The sequence below is a fragment of the Metarhizium robertsii genome, assembly GCF_000187425.2.
Source record: "Metarhizium robertsii ARSEF 23 chromosome Unknown MAA_Scf_4, whole genome shotgun sequence".
NCBI classification, from domain to species: domain Eukaryota; kingdom Fungi; phylum Ascomycota; class Sordariomycetes; order Hypocreales; family Clavicipitaceae; genus Metarhizium; species Metarhizium robertsii.
The window spans coordinates 271,583-291,036 of record NW_011942182.1 but is presented as its reverse complement, the minus strand read 5'-3'; the positions used below and the strand labels follow the sequence as shown (position 1 = coordinate 291,036).

The window sequence follows — 19,454 nt, the reverse complement described above, 5'->3', positions numbered from 1 at the left end:
AAGAAATTCACAAAAAGGGTTGAGCGGAGGACCAAGGTCCGTATACCACGGCGGGAATTACTTCCTCTCGACTCGGTAACTCATCAAATTGTCAGCCGGCCACCTCGCAAGAAGCAAACAAGAGAGCAATAACAAGACAACTCCCTAAATGGTAAGACGCCAATCTGATGAGGGGAGTTCGAAACTCGGTTCAAAACGCCATGCGGATTTCCAAAAAGTCCACACCAATCTCTCCTACTTCGTGACCTTTTTTTTTTTTTTTTGGTTTCCCTCTTGGGGGCTTTTGGATTGTTGACTTCTTTCCGACTGTTCATTCCACATTCTGATCCTCCATCTTTGTAATCCCTTTTGATTTGTTACGCAAGCACGATATATCCAGAGACTTGGTTTGTGTTTGACCTGCACGTGCTGCAGGTCAACCAGCCCTTCAGACCGTCTTGGGCGTGCGCGCGCTCGTCACGTCAATGACATCATCCAGGTGATTGCACATGGCCACAAACAAGTCAAAGAACAGTTTGCTGCCACCGGCTTCCATCTCAGCTTGCATGGTCCCGCTCCGCTTGAACGTCTTGCGGCAGCGGATGATCAGGGCGAGGTAATGAGCGCGCAGGCGGCTATCCGAGTCGGGCGTGTGGGCATAGGCGTACTGGGCGGACCGCAAGATGGTTGACACATCGATGCCAGATTGCAGGCCTTGTTTGCGCAAGGCCAGACGCTTGAGCTCCTCGAGGCCGTATCGCTCCGCGGCACAGTAAATAACCGTGTCGCGGAGGACATCGGCCCCCACGCTGTATACGAAAACGGTGGCGTCGGGAACCGTACCTGCGCGGCCACCTCCAATTTCGGGGTTTGGTGACGTGTGAGGAGTCCGCACACGGTCCTCGAGATCCCAGGAGTTGCGGGACCTGTTGTGCAACAGGCGCGGGTAGTAGTCGCCCTTGTAAAGATACTCGAGAATGGCGGAGAAGACCTCGGGCTCCTCGTCGGGGAGAAAGATCCTCCTGCTCTGCGCATCGGGGAAGTTGCCTCGGCAAGCCGCGTCAAAGAACGGCGACTGCCGGAGCACGTCCTCGTGCGCTGCAAAGAGCCTGCCCTCGCGCCCAACCGTGAGAGTCACAATGGGCGAGGGCGTAGTAGACTTTTGGGCAATACGGTCTTGCTCAGTGAGCGATCTTTGCAGTTTCGATAGCTTCGTAGGATCCCGGACAGAGCCCGGCTTCTTTAGTCTCGCAGACTTGTCCACGCGGCTCTGGTCTTGCGACTTGAAGCTGCGTTTGCTGAACATGGCTGCGGTGCTGTGGGATTCGATTTGACGGCGAGATTTCGATTAGGAACTAAAGAGCAGCTCGGGCAGGACGGCGCAACGCGGCCGAGGGCAGACAAGGAACGGCCACTGGAAAGGGAGAAAATGAGCGTCTCTTGTCTGGTCAGGGTCGGAAGGCGTCGGCACTTCAGTATCTGGAAATTGTCCTCGACACCGGGCGTTGCGTTTTGATAACTTGGCTAGAGAGCGACGAAAAGAGCGAGGAGGCGCGGGTTGGGGGACGGGTAAAAGAGTGAATGACGCACAAGGGGATTGACAGGCGGGTCCGGGAGAGGAAATACCTCCTTGAAATCAAGACGATAGATCCTCGTGTGAAGCTTTGCGACCCTACTTATGGTTGTGAGTGGGGAGGAAGGGGAATCGGAAATAAGGCTGCGTGGGAGATGTGACTTATTTGTACCCAGCCGGGGTCCCAAGTTCCCAACATCAGGACTGGCAGGGATCCTGCATTCTGCGCCAGCATTCTGAGGGCCGCCAACTGGGCCCATGTCACCGCCATGCATGTGAAATGTGAACAAGACGCATCCCTTTGGCTGGCTTCGTTCACGACCACACCATCGACCACGCATGCCGTGTCACACCAGCCTCCAAAGTCACAGCCTTGACAGTCTGCCACACTGTTTGTCGTCCTAAATTCCCTCACCCGTCTTCAGAATGCATTGCTTTGGGTGCCAATTATTTACTCTCGCTTATGCTCATCATCCCAACTACAGGCCCAACTTGAGTGAGCCGTCCGAGTCCCAACTTCCATACTACTTCCACGTGAAGATATCTGCATGCGCGCCAACAGTGGAACCTGCGCTGGCTTGGTGCCCGAGCGCCAGCACGCCCATTCAGGTCCCGGGGTGATCCTGCAGCACATGTTGTACATCTACCCGCCATATCAACTACTCGAGGCATCAATCATGCGTCCAAAGTTTAGCCGTAGCTCACTCCAGCCTCACATCATCAGGCACCGCTCAGGTACGTCACCGTCTGAGTTCTGAACCACGAGACACTCGGTCTCAAGTCAGGTCCATCGACAAGACCTGTCAAACGAAACTCACGTGGAGACGACCCATTCTCCCTGTACCTAATTTTGTGGGACTCCGTGGCGGCTTTTGGACCTTGATACCTAAACAGGTAACCATGCACTTGTACCAGGTAATGAGAATGCAGAGGTCAAATCTTAGGTCAATAGACTACGGACTGCAGGGTCATATGAGATGCCAGTTTAGAAAATACTAATCCCCATTTAATAAGTTCCTTCTGTTTTTATTACTCTTCGCCGTGGGAAATTCTCAGGGGGTTCGGTCTGGGCATAGTGCCCATGCTCGTGTCGACGTCAACGGCGTCATCGAGCTCAGGAGTCGAGGCTTTCGTTGGCGCCACGAGACTCAGAACGTCGAGTAAGGCTTTCACGAATACCAACAAATCCATGCATCAGGGCGAACACTGCAAAATCTAGTTAGTGCTCCTCCGGGCACGTGGTTCATGAAGTGTTGATAACTTACTCATAACGGAGAGCCCTACGAATCCGGTGCAGTAGAGTGACACGGCTTCTTTGGACCCAACTTGCTCCTCGTCCATCCAGAAAAAGGGAAACTTGCCGGAGACGGACTTGCCAATACCGCCCCAAACCAGATAAAGCCCAGACAGGGCCGCCGTGCAGAGAATGGATGATCCGATAGCCTGGTGTACGGTTAGCTAGCTTCAGGATACACTGATGCCTGAATGCCCAACGGAAACTTACATGAGGTTTCTTGATGCTATTGAAGAAGAGACATTCGATAGTCATTATGCAGGAGTTGATGGCATGCATATTGATCTTCATGAATCCCGTGAACCATCCTTCGCCAAACAGGTCGCTGACTAAAGTAAGTGTGAGCTGACAGGATAATAAACTACCAAGATCATTATTTCAAGATGGCATACATGGTGTGTCTGGAAGAGTAGCCGCTGAAGACATGTTCACAGAAGCGCCAATCACATTGGCAGCGACTTTGGATGCCACATTGGCAGCATCACCTGCGTCGTGCTGCCTGGTAACGAACCAGTAGATGGTGGAGTTCATGAAGCAAAACACGGTGGTTGCAATGTAGAACAAGTTGAAGTGGAATTGCTTCCGCTGGCTTGCCATATTCCGCGGTAAGGACATGGTCTTGATGATCCATCTCTCGGCTCGGCCTTCTACCTCGTTCGGTTCGGGGTAGTACAGGTGAGTAAATGTCCACGCCTGACAGAATTGTTAGCGCTGCCGAAGTTTTTCAATAGAGCACAAACAGAAAGACTCACAAACGTGATCAAATGGTACATGAAGGTCATGGCATAAGATATGAGTGAAAAGTCGAACATGTTGGCCAACGGACTGTCTTCTGATTCTTCCACATTCATCTTGTAGTGCCCCGTCATGACTGACGTTGCCACAAGGTACGCGAGGACGCAGCCACGAAGGCCGACTAAAGCGTTCTGAGGAATCCATCGCCACGGGGAATGGCTGCACCGGAGGAAGACGGGCTGGGTCCAACTCGATTAGCGATTTCTCATGTGTCATTGGGGTAGAGAATCACTTACGTGGTCCTGCATGATGACAGGAGCAGGGAGGCCATTCTGACTGAGAAGTGGAGTGGACGACATTTTCAGATGGGTGGCCGGAGACGATGCCGTGAAGAGAGACACAGAGAATTGAGAGGTAAAATACGGGGTAGACTGAGTCTAAAATCTGCAGAGACCAAAAACAACCAGCAGACGCCGGGCTGGCAAGCAAATGAAGATGGATGGGTGTGAATGCGAGGGTGGGAGATGAGATGGCGGCTGTGGGAGAGAAGAAGAAAAAAGAAAAGACGAGAAGAGACGAAGGGCGAGAAAGTAGCGCTTGTTCGTTCTCCTTGGGGATTGTTTATCACAGGGAAAGTGGTCCTAGGGAATTGTTGTGGGAAGGAACCAGGTGCTGTCGGCCAAGCTCCGCCTTCGAGCAAACTGAAGGTCAATCCAATTCACGGTCTTCAACCCCAGCTGCTGGCAGGGGTTTCTTTTTTCTTCGCGTTTCTTACTGCTGTGACAATACTAGATCAGCGAGACTATTTATCAGTCATCCATCATTTGTATCCTACACATGATATCGTACATGCTACAGGCTCGGCCAGGCTGGACGTTTCAAAATCCCACTCCATTAACCACTCAGTGCTTCCTGCTGCTGCTCTCGCTCCCCTCCTTCTTCATGCCCTCGCAGCCTGTCAGCTTGCCAGCCAGTTCCTCGGGCTTTCCATATCCTTGGGAAGCATCCCTCCTCTCTCCTGCTGTTTTCATAGCCGATATGCCCGCTGCCTTGTCTTGCTCGCCTGACGACTTCCAGGGATGCGATCCAGTCATGTCCCCAACAGCCGCCTGCGAACCCTGTCAGTGGTCTGCGAGGCGGAGGATGGCTCTGGTGTTTCATGCATTTTAAGTACTTACCTCTGCAATTCCTTTGGCATACTGAACATGGCCTTGAACAAGGCTAGGCTCCTGGGGAATGTTTTCGGCCATTATGGTCAATGTCGCGTCAAGTGTTGCGTTAGTCTTGGTTCAAACGAGTCAAGTTCAGTCTGGGTGAGCTTGCTGGCAGCCTGATAGAAGGGACCAGTGAGTCACTCTCATAGAAACTCTTGCGAAAGACTGAGCTTTCCACCCTTTAAATACCTGGACAGTCGAACACCGATCCCCTCCCTCCAGACTCTCCATGACATCACAAATCAATCTTGAGATCGAGGTGGTAAGTGCTGCGGGACCCACGGGCGTCAACCATCGACTGCCCGAAATGTGGCTGCATTTGTGGCTAGTGCACCAATTGATCCAACGACTGAGGCTGAAGCTGGCTGCCAGCTGGATGAATGTGTGGTCCGTGCGCACTCCGTTCCTGGGCAGGGCCACCATGTCCTGATGTCGAGTTCCGAAGACGCCAGGCTGTCACGCATCGCATTCCCAAAGGTTCAACCGAGCATTTGGCGCAGCTGCAACGCTGCTACGACCCTAGGTTTCGTCGACAACCCAAGACGACTGCTCGAAATCCCTCTTCAGTATATCCACATTGTTTGATCAAGATGTTGTCAAGTCTCCAGAACCCGCGGCAAGCTGCTGCGCAGCTTATGAACTTTGCCATGATACTTTCAACCGCCTTCATGGTACGTCTAGGTCACACGGCAAACCACCCAATTCCTTTCATGACCAAGTTTCTGGCATGACCGAGCTTTGAATGGACAATTTACTGATCAAATGGTAGATGTGGAAAGGTCTTTCAGTAGCTACCGACTCCCCCTCCCCGATCGTCGTCGTCCTCTCGGGCTCCATGGAACCAGCTTTCCAACGCGGTGACCTCCTCTTGTTATGGAATCGAAACGTGTGGCAAGAGACGGCGGTGGGCGAGGTTGTCGTGTACAATGTGAAGGGCAAAGATATCCCCATTGTCCACAGAGTAGTTCGCAAATTTGGAACTGGGTAGGTTTGCTTCTGGCGCGGCGGTCAGAGGACGGCATGTGCTGACCGATAATTCTGCAGGGACAAGGCGAAGCTTCTCACCAAAGGAGACAACAATAATGCCGACGACACAGATCTCTACGCTCGTGGCCAGGACTATCTAGAGCGTGAGGACATTATCGGCAGCGTAATCGGATACTTTCCATTTGTCGGATACGTCACAATTTTGTTGTCAGAACACCCTTGGTTAAAGACGGTCATGCTGGGTATCATGGGCTTACTGGTGGTGATTCAGAGGGAGTAAAGAGGGGCAGGGCAGATTCTGTACTACACTTGGGAAAATACTATGCAATGCTGGCACTAGGACATTAAGTCCCTGGAATCTTTGACAGATCCAGGTCATTGAGAGCCACCACAGGCTGAACTGCAGCAGCAATGGATGGGGGGAACAAAAGAATTGCAATATACAACTTCATCAGAGAGCCGCGGCCTTCCGAGATTCTACCTCACGAACGAATGACTAACTGCTGCACTCGCACTAGTTGACGCAACCCAGCCAGCAACCGAACCTGTTGGTGGTATCCCGTGCCATCTGGCATCTTATGTAGATTATCCGCTAAACGCCCGTCCAACGTCGAGTGCCGAGTCGAGATGGTGTACGATGTGCTGCTCTGGAGCCTTTGGGACAAGATGCATGTCTTGTCTCATCTTTGTGCGCTGGTAAACTTTTGGATTCGTTTACCAGACAATGCCAGCAGCACAGGTTTCCACAGTGCACAGCTAACTACACAACAAAAGTGTATCCATGTAAAGATGCGAACCAGCCAAATCACTCTCATCACACAACCTGTTCAATTCAACTATAGCCGCACCAGTCGTCTTCTTTGTCGCTTTAGTTGCGACGTCACAATCGCATTGAATGTCAGTACAGGGTACGTGGAAAGACAGCACTAACTTCCCAGAATCCACATGAAACGCAAGAATTATGGGTGGGCAGTGCAAATTACAATATAAGTGGAAAATCTTTGGCTCGGAAGCCAGTTGTCGTAAAGACGCCCGGTTAGCTCAATCGGTAGAGCGTGAGACTCTTACGAGTACACGAAATCTCAAGGTTGCGGGTTCGACCCCCGCATCGGGCTTTTCCTATATTAAAAATGATTGAGATGTAGTCGGCTTTCTTTTTTGGTTCTTTTTCTGTCCTTTTTGCCGTTCTTTTTTCTTTCTTTAAAGGACCAAAAATTCTTGGGTGAATCGTCTGCAAATCCGTTCCATGTCTCACATCTAGCAAAGAAATTGACGATATTTTCGCCATCACACTAGGCACATCAAGGCTGTGTGCAATTCGTGGACTGGCGCGCCCCGTCTCCTTCCAAGAATCGTTCTGCCGGCCCTTTCTGAACCCATCAAACAAGGCGCGAAATACACCACGCTTCAGCCCTTCGCTCTCGTCCACGGCCGCAATAATGCCCTCTATCCTGGCTCTTTGCTGCTCCTCATAGGCCCCAAACGCCTGCTGCAGCCCCAGCTCGGCAAATACCTGCTTCACCTCGTCAACCCGAGACGCGTCCTTCTTCCCGTACCCCTCCAGCAGACGCTGTCGCTGCGCGTCGTTTGCCCGCGACAAGGCCTCAATGATGAACCAGGTACACTTGTTGTCCTGGATATCCGTCCCGTGTTTGCCCGTGACGGCATAGTCCCCAAACACGTCGACATAGTCGTCGTTTACCTGGAAATACTCGCCCAGCGCCACGGAAAAGTCGCGCGTCTGCCGCAGATTCTTGGGCGTGGCGAGCTGCCAGTACTCCAGGGCCAATGTGACGGGGCCGGAAATGCTGTACGACGACTTGTCCTTGACAATGGCCCAGTACTGCTCCATGGTGAAGTTTGCAATGTCGGGCTCCCTGGCGGCAGCGAGATCGCACAGCTGACCCAGCTCGGTGTGGAGGCCGTTGTCGACGAAGAGGTCGACCATGTTGGTGTACGCTGGGTGCTGGCGGAAGAAGGTCTTGAGGAGGAAGAAGATGGTGGACTTGAGTATGCACGCGTCGTTGATGGCCATCAAGCCTATCTGCGGCTGCCGATACCAGCAGGGCTCGCCGCGCCGGGTTGTCGAGTCGTCCATTATGTCGTCGAGGATCAGGTAGTGCGCGCCCAGCATCTCTACCAGCCATGCGAGAACGGAGAGCTGCTTTGATTGTTCCTCGCTCACTTCATTTTTGGCAAGCTGCTTGCCGATGTAGAGAGTGGCCAGTCCGCGATGCAGCTTGCCGGTTCCGACGTTTGCAGAAAAGCACTACGGAGCGCAGTTGTGTTGGTAAAAAAACATGAGACCTTTCATTATGTACGTGCGACGTTGGGTGCTTTACCTGGCTGAAATGATTGACAGTTGCATCACCAAACCCCTCAGACACAAGGTATTGGGTAACCGTGGCGTCTAGGCTGGCATACGCTGCCCGCAGCTCGTGTCTCAGGGCATCCATCTTCTTGGGTCGCACCGAGGGTACTTCGTATGGAGTGTTGGTTACGAATACACGGACGATATTTATGGCTTCATTGGCCTCGGATTAGATGGAACTTGATGACAAGCAAGCACTCAGAAAATCTAGATCAGTGCTGCAGCCCCTCCGGTGTTGCTCACATGCATCTCTGATCCGGCCCACAAGCGAGCTGCAATGCCACATGAATTGTTGACGTGGTAATCACGGGAATGACGCGCAACGATACTGCTTTATAGCCGTCAATGCAGACGGAATAAGGGTGCAGTATATTATCCACGTGCTGTTCAAGGCCCCAGCAGAGGATGGTGAGGCTACCTGAGCTTGGCTGCATCATGCTGCTGGACTTGGACAGCCAGCAAGTGTCTGCATGTGGTATCACATGGTCTTTAGAAGGCGCTGCTTAACTTTTTTTAGAGCCTGGTCTCGTGGACTGATATGCAAGTCTGTCATTGAATCCTCTTGACTTCGGACTACTACCAGTTGACAGTGCTGCTCTTTGTGTCTTTTTCTAAGACTACATAATGTGGCAACATTCTTCGACCGCGGTAGGAACTCGACTCAGATTTCACAACACTGGTAGTCGGCGTACTCCGTATGCCGCCGGAAAACACAGCAAACAGTATAAGTGGTATATGTTCCGCAACGGTGGACAGAACAGGAGTAGTCGGCAGCTACTACTGCAGCAGACTCCAATACAATACCGCGGGATCATACAGAAAGACACTCTGCTACTATTCCGATTCCATAATGCACAACGCACCTTTCCTCCGTGGACGAATATTCGCCGGCAAGTTCTACTGTGGACACGGGATGCGATTGCCTGAGATTGACCTTGCGACATGAACCGGTCTGCCAGGGTGTATCGTGTGCCATGCAGAGCCGTGCTGAAGGACATCTGGACAGAGGCAATGTTCATTAATGAAGGGAAATCGAGTGAATGTATTGAATCGACGAGAGCAGTAAGCATTTGTACGCACCAGCCTGCGCAACACAATAATCATACTCGCCCTCATCGCGACTCATCCCCCTGCCGAGCAATTCGTGTAAAAACACGGAATGCTGCAGCACCAGGGATCAAAGGCAAAAAGGAAAGGGCAAATAAACACGCAGCAGTCGAACCTCCCAAGCTTGGCAGCCCAGAACCAGACGCCCAGCGATGAATTAAGCAACAGGCTAAAATGAGCACCATCAGATGTCGAGTATGACCAGTTGGTTGGCGATGATTTGAGGCAGTGACGCGCCAGATGCAGAAGTCGCCGAGGGAGGACAGGCGAAGTTACATGTGTTTCAATGCTGTTCTTTCCCGGCCGTCTGGTTGCTCAGTTGACCTCTGTGGACGCTGGCGACTGCGGCGCCGCACCTGCCTGATCATCCCAGTGCCTGCATGTGCTTTTATTCGCGATTCGTCCCCCTCGGTGTTGAATCTCGTCCTTCGATTCCTTGGTTTCTTACTGCTTCGTGTACAGTCACTCGCTTCTGCTGCCTTGGATACCCTCGAGTGCTGTCGGACCGCGCCGACGTTCAGGAATCAAGACAGGCTTCACCCGGCTCGGACAAGCATCAACTGATCTCCAAACGCATCAATAATACCACCCTCGCTTCACGATTCAAACCAAGGCCCCAAAGCAGTCTTCCCAGATGGAGCAGCAACAGCAGGCGCAGATGAATCCCCAAGGGCCCGTCACATACATGGCCGCCCCCCAGCCGTTCCAGCATCCGCCCCAGTCCAACAGGATAATAATTACAAGTGTCCACGTCCTCGTCATGGCCATGTCCATCATCGGCATGGGCTTCGACTTTTCACTCGTAAGAATAACCGGGGGGATGTACCATGTCTCCGCCGCGGTTGCTACTCTCCTAGTACGTTGTCGTCCTTATATGTCCAAAGGACAACTGCTAATATGCTCCCTAGTTCATCATGGCCTTTTTCTGGAGCCTCGCCGAGCTCATTGTCCGCGGCAAGTGCAACTGGAAAGCCGGCATCCACCCAGGCGTCCACGTCGTCGTCTGCCTGGTCCTCTCGCTCTTTGCCGCCTTTATAGGCGCCACGCTCGCCACCTCTGCCGCCTTGATTTGCCCCAACAGCGACGGCTGGTGCAAGGATAAGCGTGTGTCACCGATGGTCGTGGGGTCCCCCGTCGTCGCGCTGCTTCTCGCCGCCGTCGAATTCATCCTCTTCGTCGTCGCCTGCGCCGACACCCTCGCCCTCATCCGCCGGCTGCGCAGCGTCGCCATCGCCTCGAGGCCGTACTCGGACCCCCCTCCCCAGTGGTGGTAGGTCGCCTCCGGCCATCAGCAGCAGCAGCAGTTCGTGCCCGCGCCTGTCCAGACGCAGCCTGCCGCCGCCGAGATGGGAGGCGACGAGAAGGACCACGCAGTCAGGGAGTTTTACAACCCCGGTACAGCTCAGTAGTTGCAGACCCAGCCTGGAGTGTATTGACACTGGGAGAAACCTTGAATTCCAATATAGATAGATGCCCACATAATTAGTACCCGCATAGACATGACGCATCACCTAATACATACATGAGTTAGTTCACATACACGCGCAGTATTTCTCGAGTACCAACATGCATTATGAATAGCAAGTCAAAATTCTGGCCTCGGAACAGACATCCAACGCCCAGACCTTGCCGCCTCCATTGTAGAAGAAATGTCAGCGTACATGTATGTACCACAAGCCGCACCATGTGCCGCCTGGCAGAACCAGAAGGCACAAAGTACTACCCCAACATGCGTACATATGTAGCACCACGGCCTCACAAGCCCCTATATAGAAAACCCACGAGCCAGCCACCTAGGCACTGTGCAACTTTGATATCGTTCAAATGCCTGGGTCTATTCACGGCCGCGCCGCTATGGCAAGAAACTGTCGCGGACAGGACTGGATACAAAGTGGCAGTCCAGTCAGCGTACACAGTGGCCACAGAGAATAGTAGTAATTAACAAAATATTCTATCAAATACCAATTAAATATCAAAGGTAATACAGCAAATGAAGCTAAACAAGTACCAAATATGACCAAAAAAAAAGAGGTATTCCCAACGCCAGTCCCTGTACAGAGTCGATAAGACAAGGGTATTCATCGCCACCAGCGGCCTTTTATCGCCAGACATAACATTGAAATGTTCAAAAGTCACCCGCCTCTTCCCAGCGCTTCGTGCTAGCCAGCTTGCGCATCTTCTTGGGGCTCCCGCCGGCAGCACTCGCACTCGCACTCGCGGCCCTCAAGCTATCCGCACTCACACGCATCCTCTCCAGCTTCCTGCCCAGATTAGCCACGCCGTCCTTGGAGGAGGTCGCCGCCGCGGGCGAGAAATCATCCCTCTCCTCAAGGGGCTTGCGCTTGGTGGGACTCCGACCGGCCAGTTCGCGCTTGAGAATGGCGTTTTCCCGCCGCAGACGCTCGACTTCTTGCGTGAGGTCTTCCACGAGGACATTCTCCTTGTCGCACTCGCCGTCGTCGAGGGCATTTTCCAGACCGCGCTCGAGAATGTCCACCTTGCGATCCCAGTGCTCTTCGTTGCGCTCCTGCTCCAGGGTCAGGGAGGCCTTGAAGCGAGACAGCTCCAGCAGGAGGCGCTGCTCAAACTCTGTGGCACACTCGTCGCGGATGGCAGCTTCGAGGTCGAGCATGCGGTCTTCCATGCTCAGCAGGTGCGCTTCGGCCGTCATGCGTGCTTCCAGCTGCTCGTCGACTTCTACGCGGAGCTGGTCGATTTCGTCGCTCATTCTGGCAATTTCCAGTGCGGCAATCTCCATGGTTGCGCGCTCGTCCACATTCGTGGGCGGCGTGTGGTTTCTGTATGATGCCGACGAACCGGGCGGCACAAAGGGTCGGGGGTGGTGTTGCACGGGACTGACTGGTCGCGGATTGCCAGTCGGCGGCGCTTGAGCAAGAATCGTAGCCGTGATGGATGGGATACGAGGAACCGTCACCTCTCGTGCCAGAGCGCTGTACCGCAGAATCTGAGACGTTGCGTTGAAGTCGCCCCTCGGGTCGGCAGTCACAATCATGACGCCTCGCTGAGGATTGCGACGGGGGGCGTGAGGTTGCGCTGTGGAAGACGAGGATGGAAATGAATTGGAGAAGAGCAATTCCGTCAGTTTGCACTGGCGATATGGAACAACATTGGGCTGACAGAGTTAGCATGGCCACAGGGATACAATCCTCAGCAGATAAAGCAAGCTCACCTTGGTTGACGACGACAGCTCGCTCTGCGTCTGCAGACACTGCCCCAGATACATCAGACTCTCGTTAATCTTGCCAGCTTCAACCAACGTGGCACCCTGAGTCTTTGCCTCTCGAGCACGCTCACTGCCGGCCAAGTCGACAATAGTAAGCTTGCTCCCGCCCCAAGGCCCAGGCCGCCTGCTTCTGGTGCGCTTCTTGACCTCGAAGCAGAAGAAGCCGTGGCTCCGGCTGGAAACGCTGTTGCTGCCAGTACCAGCAACCCGGCGCTCCAAAAGGCCAGCCTCGAGCACCATGATGGCATCCTTGAACGAGGCGCAGACTACCTTGCGCAGGCCGGCAACAACCTTTCGGTCGGGAGACAGCTCCGTCGACTTGAAGAGCAGAGGCCGTCTGCGAAACTCTTTCGTGGCGGCCGACTTGGTCGCAGGCGTGAGGAGGTCGTAGATTCGGTCGTTGTGGACTTCGTACATGGACACGACAATGGCGTACTCGGCAGACGAATCACACGAAATGTTGATGCCGCTGATGTCGGGCGTCTGGGGAAGCGCAGACGGTCGGGCAAGGTTTCGTCGCGGTCCAGGCGACATGACGCCGTGGTCTCCCTTTACTCCCAGTTTAGTAACATTCTTCACACGCGCAGTGGCAGTCAGGGACATGAAGTGCCTCTTGCTCTCCCTCTCCCGCTTGGGAAGCGATGCAGCAACGCCAGCATCCTGGCTGGGCGTGAACGTGAGCAGACCACCTTGTTGTTGAACGAAGCTATCCTACTGCTCCTTCAGCTTGCGGTTCTGCTCCGTCTCACTGACAAGCCTGACACTTTTCGGGCTTGACGCAGCCGAATCGGGGTACGTCCCTGGGATCTGGACTGCCAAACCACCCTCGGGATACGCGCCGCACGACGACTCGGGAGAGCGGACAAAAGAGACGCGCGGCATGGATGGTCGTACCAGCATGGGCGTTGCCGCCCGCGAAGGGCCTCGCGAGTGGCCCAACGCATCGGAAAAAGCAGATTCAAGAAAGCACGACGCCGCCGAGAGAAACGACTCTGACGGATCGCACGCCTGGAGGGATTCGATAACCGAGGGAAGTGACGTCGACTCGAGCATGTTCGGGCCAATGGATCGGAAAAGAACATCGAGGGCAAGCTGGGTCAGGCCGCGCTGCGACTTGGATCCCAAAATCGTGTGTGTCTACAACAGCCCTCCATTAGAGATGCACTCGCCCCGTTGCTTGCTTGCGTGGGTGAGGAAAAAACTCACCTTTCCTGAGCCCGTCACTCCGAGCGTCGCAACGACGGCATCCGTCCCGTCGCCGCCCCGGGGGGCCAACACACCCTCGGCCAGAGAGGCAATCTCGGTGCAGTGGAAAACATCCAGCTGTGAGGCATCGTCCTCGAATACCCTGGTAAAGGCAAACTTTTCAATAGCCCGCCGTCGATCGGTCGGCGGGTTCAGCGTAATGTGCGACGGGTGCGACTTTTCCTTGTCCTCGGGCACCTCGATGTTCAAGATGCGATCTGGTGTCGAAGTGGCGCCGGCCGGCGGCGGGCGAAGACGCAGGTACACCTCGAAGAGGTTGTGGGATGATGGTTTGGGAGGCGCTTCCATGGTTGGCGGCGCAGTTGCAAACCGATGGGATGGATGGTGTTGGTGATGCGTCGTCGGTCAAATCGGATGCTGCGTGGAAGGATGCACGACTAGAATATGGACAATGATGATGCTACCTGCCAGGGGAGCTCTGCAGGTGGGAGAGAATAGAAACAATAGGCCGGGTGTATGCAACCTTGGTCGGTTGACGAAATGGGTCGAGCGTCGTTGGTCCACTGTTTACTTTTGTCTGGGATCGTTGGTGTGGCTGGCCGGGCAACGGGGTCCAGGTCTACGCGATTCGCGCCTTGCATTTAGCGTTGAGCGAGGAAATCTGGGATCGCGCATTGATGGGAAAAGTGAAAAAAATAAAAAAATAAAAAACAATTCACTGCTGGATTTGGTGTGCTCGTATCTTATTCGTTGAACTTTTAAGTTTCTTCCTCCTCTTCCATGTTGATTTAATATTCAGACTTCGTAATTTTCTCACGTTTGCCCAACTCCTTTGGGGATCAAGGACGCGTCGCCTAAACCCAACCGGAGGTAAATAGACTCGGTTGCATTTGTGCTTGCTTTCCAACCTGAACTACATGAGAAATTACAAACAACCTCATTTCAAGTCGCCAACCCGTCGTAGGTTTGTTTTCTCAACGCCCAGTTGGCGCTGGCTGGTTTACTCATTCACTACGCATAACGCTTACCCTATAGCAAGGCTCGAAATTGGCTGCCATGTTTTGACTGTGAAGTACTCTTCCAGAACAACATGGACGTCCATGGCGATTCTCAACTGTACCCGACCATGTTATGATGAACATCTGGATATATCTAAATAGCAATTAGGGAGTATGCGAACTACCCTTCTACGCGGCCCCAAAGGCCACTCTGCTCATCGAGAACGATGCGATTTGAGACCCTTGGAACTGACAGTCTCTGCCTCGCTTCCTTCTGCCCGAATAGCGTCGACTGCGCACCTCAAGTGCGCACTTTGAGGCATTGATGCACGAGTGCGGTGCGCGCTTGGGCCTCTGGGCAGTCCGTCAGATGCCCAAAGACAAGTTGACATTGAATTCTATGGACAAGAGCCGCGTCCAAACCGGCGTGTGACCAACATGAAATGTGCTCATTTCAGGCAACAGTGCACACATGGATGGATCGCCACTTGTGATGAAGCTCGCCATGTGTCACAAGCACTTGGATATGGCAACATGGAGCAAAAACAGGAACTGCTTCTATGGACACAAACTTGTGTCATGGTCAGCAAATATGTGACCAGGCCCTGCTGTATGCTGACATGAGCGAGTTGGCCTTCAAATGTCTGCGGCTGAGCGGTGTAAAGTTCCTGCGTATCAAATTTCCCTGCCCCATTGCACCGTCTACATACGAACATTGAAGCCTTTATCACTGGCGTTGCGCTTACAAAGCCGACATTGTGCTATTTTGAACAGCGTATGACAAGGTTGCTCTCCACTACCAACGATGATGTGAGTCGACGTATAATATTGACTAGTTGAAAGCAAGAGGTCAATATTGCTGGGGCTGTTGTGTCAGTGCTGGTATTTCTGTATCCCCGACATAGAGCTGAAGACAATTATCTTGTTGAGACGCTAGAGCCCCAGAAGTTGGCTCGTCTGCGTATTGTTCAACGGTACGGGGAGGGCAGTGCTTTCGGTAAAAAGCATACTCGTATTGCCGCTTTCAAGAATTGTCGGTAATAGTGGCCACAATGCTTCGTTTCCGCCTCCATGTTGGTCATACGCCGACGCCTGTGAAGACCAGATAGGAGCATGCCCAAGTTCGGCCCGTTCAGGCCAGTTCGATATTGATGCTGGGAAAGCTTGATTGCCGAATTCCGAGTCAAGTGGCCCTAGCAGACCTTGTCTATCCAAGGAGTTCCAAAGCGGTTGAATAATATCGCCGGTGCAGGATGCACTCGGATCCGCCACTCGCTGCCTTTTCGCTAGAGGCAACTCCGTGTGCTTTGTAGTTGAAGGTCTCTTTGTGAGCTTTATAGCCTTCTCAAGCTCATCTCCTGCTTTAATTCGCATCTTCTTAATCTGTTGCTTTACTTCATTGGTTGGATTCTTGATTGCGCACTTATGCTGCCAGAATTGATTCATTTTGTAGAATTCCTTGTGGCAGCGTATGCATGCCTCTTCGCACGAGCAATCTGGGATAGCCACTGTTATGTTAAGTGTCAAGTGTCTTAACTGGATTATGATTACCTACGTTTTCCATAATGTCGGACGAGGTCAGGAAGCCTATTAAACGAGGATTCTGGTCCGTTACAGTCATCGGAGGGACAAACATGTAATAGCCGGTTCGTTACGTTTTTATTGCCAGTTTCACCCTCTTTAAGATGTACTTGGCCCTTCTCGTTGTCTTCGTGCACGGCGTCGTGTCCGTCGTCATATTTGAGATGTCGATGAAGTCGTGAATACAGTGCAGAAACTTCCCGCTAACCTCGATGTGTTAGATGATTGAAACGACAACAAACCATCTTGACTTTTTGCTTACCTCAAACGTAGAAGTTCTTTCACGAATCTGGTCTAGCAAGCAGACAGCGCACTCCTTCTGGCATCTCTCCATGATCCTGGTTGTACTGTGTCACGAGCGGTTTGGTTAATGATGGTAGACTGTCGAGTTCAGTCGAGAGCCCCTCTCATCATGCCATTGCATACCAAAAACGCCCGGCGTGTTGGTTGCCCATGTGCTCAGATGGACGCGCAGAACATGCCTCGATGTACGCCTGAATGTTGGTTTGCAACATGGCCTGCATGAGTTGGACTGGTGCGTACATGGCCTTGTGCGCAGATGAGGCTGACTCGACGCGCAGTCTTCTTGTTGTTCATGACTGTGACAGGTTCATGCCCAAGTTGAGTGCGCACTTTTGTGCGTAGCTCCCCGCTCTAGGTAGCCAAGAAACGCCTGGTTGAATGCCTCTGCATGGAAGACGCAGTGCTTGATACCATGCTCACATGTTATACGGTTCCCCTTGGCGGTTGGAGCATCTGTGTGTGCCAGTAGTCGTCCTGGAACTGGCAGGCAGCAGCCATCATACCATGGCCATGACTTGTCAACAAAGGAAAATGAAGGCCCTTGCTCGTCTGTACAACGTCACGGGGACTAGACGTTTCCAAACCAACGCGACCACCAAGATACATTTTGAACCAACCGTGACAATGCACCGGTCTGCGCCCAACACCCGTGGGAACACCGAATTTGAAAGGAGGCAAACTTGTACTTAACCCAAGAGAATCTCAAAGATTCCAACTTGTATGCTGTCGTGTCCAATTTCATGGTCATTTCTCCAACAGACTTACACGTATCATATTCAAACTTTACCTACTACTCCATACTCCGTACAGGATGCCGTCGGAAGTTAGACCTTGCTACCATTGTCGCAATCCATGGTCCACGACCTGGGTCGGCCAATGCACGCACTGCAATGCTAGCCCGTTTCAAGTCTGCAAAGATGCGGATTGCGGACCTTGGGCCAAAAAACACGATCCAAAAAAATGACCGCAGTGCTAAGGCTTTGAACAACAGTACGTCAGATGAGCAAGGTATTCATCGATATACTCGATTTATAGCTAATAATAAAAGTGTTTTGTCGAATCCAAGCAAAGTAAAATTGCTTGACAACCTCGGGTTGATGTCGGAGGGAACGGTTTCTTTCATTTCATCACGGCCTACGTATTATTCAACATACTCGATAGGCTAGCTCTTAAATTCATAAAGTGGATCCGCTCCTGGCCCCTGCTCTCTGTGATGAATTGTCCGAAATGCATAAATATCACAACACACCCAACAGTAGCTCCTGAAAACCCAATCCCCGCGATACTTGCTTTCTACAAGATACGCCTCCATTCTGCAACAGCAAGCATTTATAACCCTACCTTGTGTGCCTTGTTTGGTTTATTTTTCATCAAATATGGACACTGCTTCGCCTAAAATGACGTGGAAGACTTTTGAGCGCCGCGTGGCCATCTATGATGATAAAGTCGTCAAAAGCGAGATCTCCGAGGAGGACCTCATACATCGCGCGGACGGCAGCATCGTCCGACCCTTCTGGTCCAAGGAGAGATTGCAAAATGAGGCCGCAACCCTTGAGTTTATATCCAAAAACACGTCTATTCCGGTACCCAAGTATCGACTCTACTCCAAGGACGGCCTCCTTCACCTTGAAACACAATTCATTGACGGGGTAGAACTCGACGAGATCGACGAAGCGTCTCGACCAACCGCAATAGCAGCTGTACATGATCAGTTGACCCGTACAATTATACCGCAACTTCAGGAGCTGCGTCGAGACTCTATTGGGAGCGTTGACCCTACCCTTCCGGTAGTCCCGCCGCAGCGAGTGTACATGCGTGATAGACGACCATGGGAAAAAGTGACGTCGGATACTGATTGCTTCGTGCTATGCCACAACGATCTTGGTCCTCAGAATATCCTTATTTGTCCGTCTAGTTTCCAGATTGTCGGGATCATTGACTGGGAGTATGCAGGGTATTATCCTTCGTATTTTGAGATTCCTTTGTGGAAGACAGTGGGCTGGAAGGAGAGGTGGGACGTCTATCACGAGGCAGAGGCTCGTGAACTTGCGTTTTTTGGACTCAAGCGCGAGGATTTGAAAGACTGTATCCCGCCGCCGCCTTGAGAACACCAATATAACTTAGTCTTTTTGGCTCATACATGTTGCTTATTACAAGGTGGACCTCAAACATGCTGATTTATCTAATGTGACGCTGAAATTTGCACACCGGGCTGTTGAGACGGAGTTGGCAAGACTTGGTGCTGTTAAAGACGTTTGGCGATGCTGCGTTACTGGGATCTCTGCAGTCGCTGCTAGGGAGGGCAGCTCGACTGGTACTATGTTGCTATTGACGTAAATACAGACGCCCAGGACCACGTAGACGCATATTTCGATACGGTTCCAGTTCTGGGCGCCAGGTCCAGACCACGTCCGGGTCGTGGAGAGTACTGACTCCGTAGCATAACAGGTACTGCTCTGCGTTGCTGCCTATTTGCCCAATCCAATGAGAACCCTGGAATCACCAACGTCAAAGCTTTTGGTATGGATGTTGGAGGAACCTGCCGGGGAATCACTGTCCTGCTCCGCTGTACTCACATTGAAATGACGGGGCTGCTTGCGATAGGGGCTTGTGTTTAAGGGCTTAGAACAATATCGCTTTACCTCATAATTCGCTTTGATATCAAAGGTTTCCCTGAAGGTTTCGAGTGGATGACCCTTATTCATATCAAACAGCGGTGAGCAAGCGAGCACGGAGGCCGGAGGCCTCTACTAGGTCTCGAGTCCTTGTGTAACCATCGTCAGGTTCAAGGTCCGGCCCGTGCGTATGGCAACATGCCTGCCGTGTAATACTGTCCCTCTCGATCCATCACAAATGGCACAT

At 52.5% G+C, this 19,454-nt stretch overlaps 9 protein-coding genes across 9 annotated transcripts; 3 read left to right on the top strand and 6 right to left on the bottom strand.

Moving 5' to 3' along the window:
* Positions 1-427: 427 nt before the first annotated feature.
* On the bottom strand, positions 428-1,285 carry MAA_08711 (BTB/POZ-like protein; the record flags this gene model as incomplete). The annotated part of the gene is made up of 1 exon (XM_007826709.1): positions 428-1,285. One exon carries the CDS (start codon positions 1,283-1,285, stop codon positions 428-430), a length of 858 nt encoding a protein of 285 aa, XP_007824900.1.
* Positions 1,286-2,666: 1,381 nt separating this feature from the next.
* Positions 2,667-3,940, bottom strand: MAA_08710 (uncharacterized protein; the record flags this gene model as incomplete). Its single annotated transcript, XM_007826708.1, has 6 exons — positions 2,667-2,758; positions 2,818-2,995; positions 3,057-3,175; positions 3,239-3,539; positions 3,599-3,820; positions 3,878-3,940. The coding sequence occupies 6 exons, from the start codon at positions 3,938-3,940 to the stop codon at positions 2,667-2,669; spliced, it is 975 nt and encodes a 324-aa protein (XP_007824899.1).
* A 543-nt stretch (positions 3,941-4,483) lies between these two features.
* MAA_08709 (uncharacterized protein) lies at positions 4,484-4,831 on the bottom strand (the record flags this gene model as incomplete). The annotated part of the gene is made up of 2 exons (XM_007826707.1): positions 4,484-4,690; positions 4,760-4,831. The coding sequence occupies 2 exons, from the start codon at positions 4,829-4,831 to the stop codon at positions 4,484-4,486; spliced, it is 279 nt and encodes a 92-aa protein (XP_007824898.1).
* A 554-nt stretch (positions 4,832-5,385) lies between these two features.
* On the top strand, positions 5,386-6,062 carry MAA_08708 (Peptidase S26A, signal peptidase I, serine active site protein; the record flags this gene model as incomplete). Its single annotated transcript, XM_007826706.1, has 3 exons — positions 5,386-5,466; positions 5,565-5,779; positions 5,840-6,062. The coding sequence occupies 3 exons, from the start codon at positions 5,386-5,388 to the stop codon at positions 6,060-6,062; spliced, it is 519 nt and encodes a 172-aa protein (XP_007824897.1).
* A 756-nt stretch (positions 6,063-6,818) lies between these two features.
* MAA_08707 (farnesyl pyrophosphate synthetase 1) lies at positions 6,819-8,238 on the bottom strand (the record flags this gene model as incomplete). Its single annotated transcript, XM_007826705.2, has 2 exons — positions 6,819-8,051; positions 8,125-8,238. 2 exons carry the CDS (start codon positions 8,236-8,238, stop codon positions 6,819-6,821), a joined length of 1,347 nt encoding a protein of 448 aa, XP_007824896.2.
* A 1,656-nt stretch (positions 8,239-9,894) lies between these two features.
* MAA_08706 (uncharacterized protein) lies at positions 9,895-10,534 on the top strand (the record flags this gene model as incomplete). Its single annotated transcript, XM_007826704.1, has 2 exons — positions 9,895-10,116; positions 10,169-10,534. The coding sequence occupies 2 exons, from the start codon at positions 9,895-9,897 to the stop codon at positions 10,532-10,534; spliced, it is 588 nt and encodes a 195-aa protein (XP_007824895.1).
* An 851-nt stretch (positions 10,535-11,385) lies between these two features.
* Positions 11,386-14,058, bottom strand: MAA_08705 (kinesin motor domain-containing protein; the record flags this gene model as incomplete). Its single annotated transcript, XM_007826703.1, has 4 exons — positions 11,386-12,393; positions 12,451-13,168; positions 13,220-13,611; positions 13,711-14,058. 4 exons carry the CDS (start codon positions 14,056-14,058, stop codon positions 11,386-11,388), a joined length of 2,466 nt encoding a protein of 821 aa, XP_007824894.1.
* A 1,583-nt stretch (positions 14,059-15,641) lies between these two features.
* MAA_11048 (uncharacterized protein) lies at positions 15,642-16,154 on the bottom strand (the record flags this gene model as incomplete). Its single annotated transcript, XM_011413014.1, has 1 exon — positions 15,642-16,154. One exon carries the CDS (start codon positions 16,152-16,154, stop codon positions 15,642-15,644), a length of 513 nt encoding a protein of 170 aa, XP_011411316.1.
* A 1,814-nt stretch (positions 16,155-17,968) lies between these two features.
* On the top strand, positions 17,969-18,697 carry MAA_08704 (aminoglycoside phosphotransferase; the record flags this gene model as incomplete). Its single annotated transcript, XM_007826702.1, has 1 exon — positions 17,969-18,697. One exon carries the CDS (start codon positions 17,969-17,971, stop codon positions 18,695-18,697), a length of 729 nt encoding a protein of 242 aa, XP_007824893.1.
* Between the last annotated feature and the right edge of the window lie 757 nt (positions 18,698-19,454).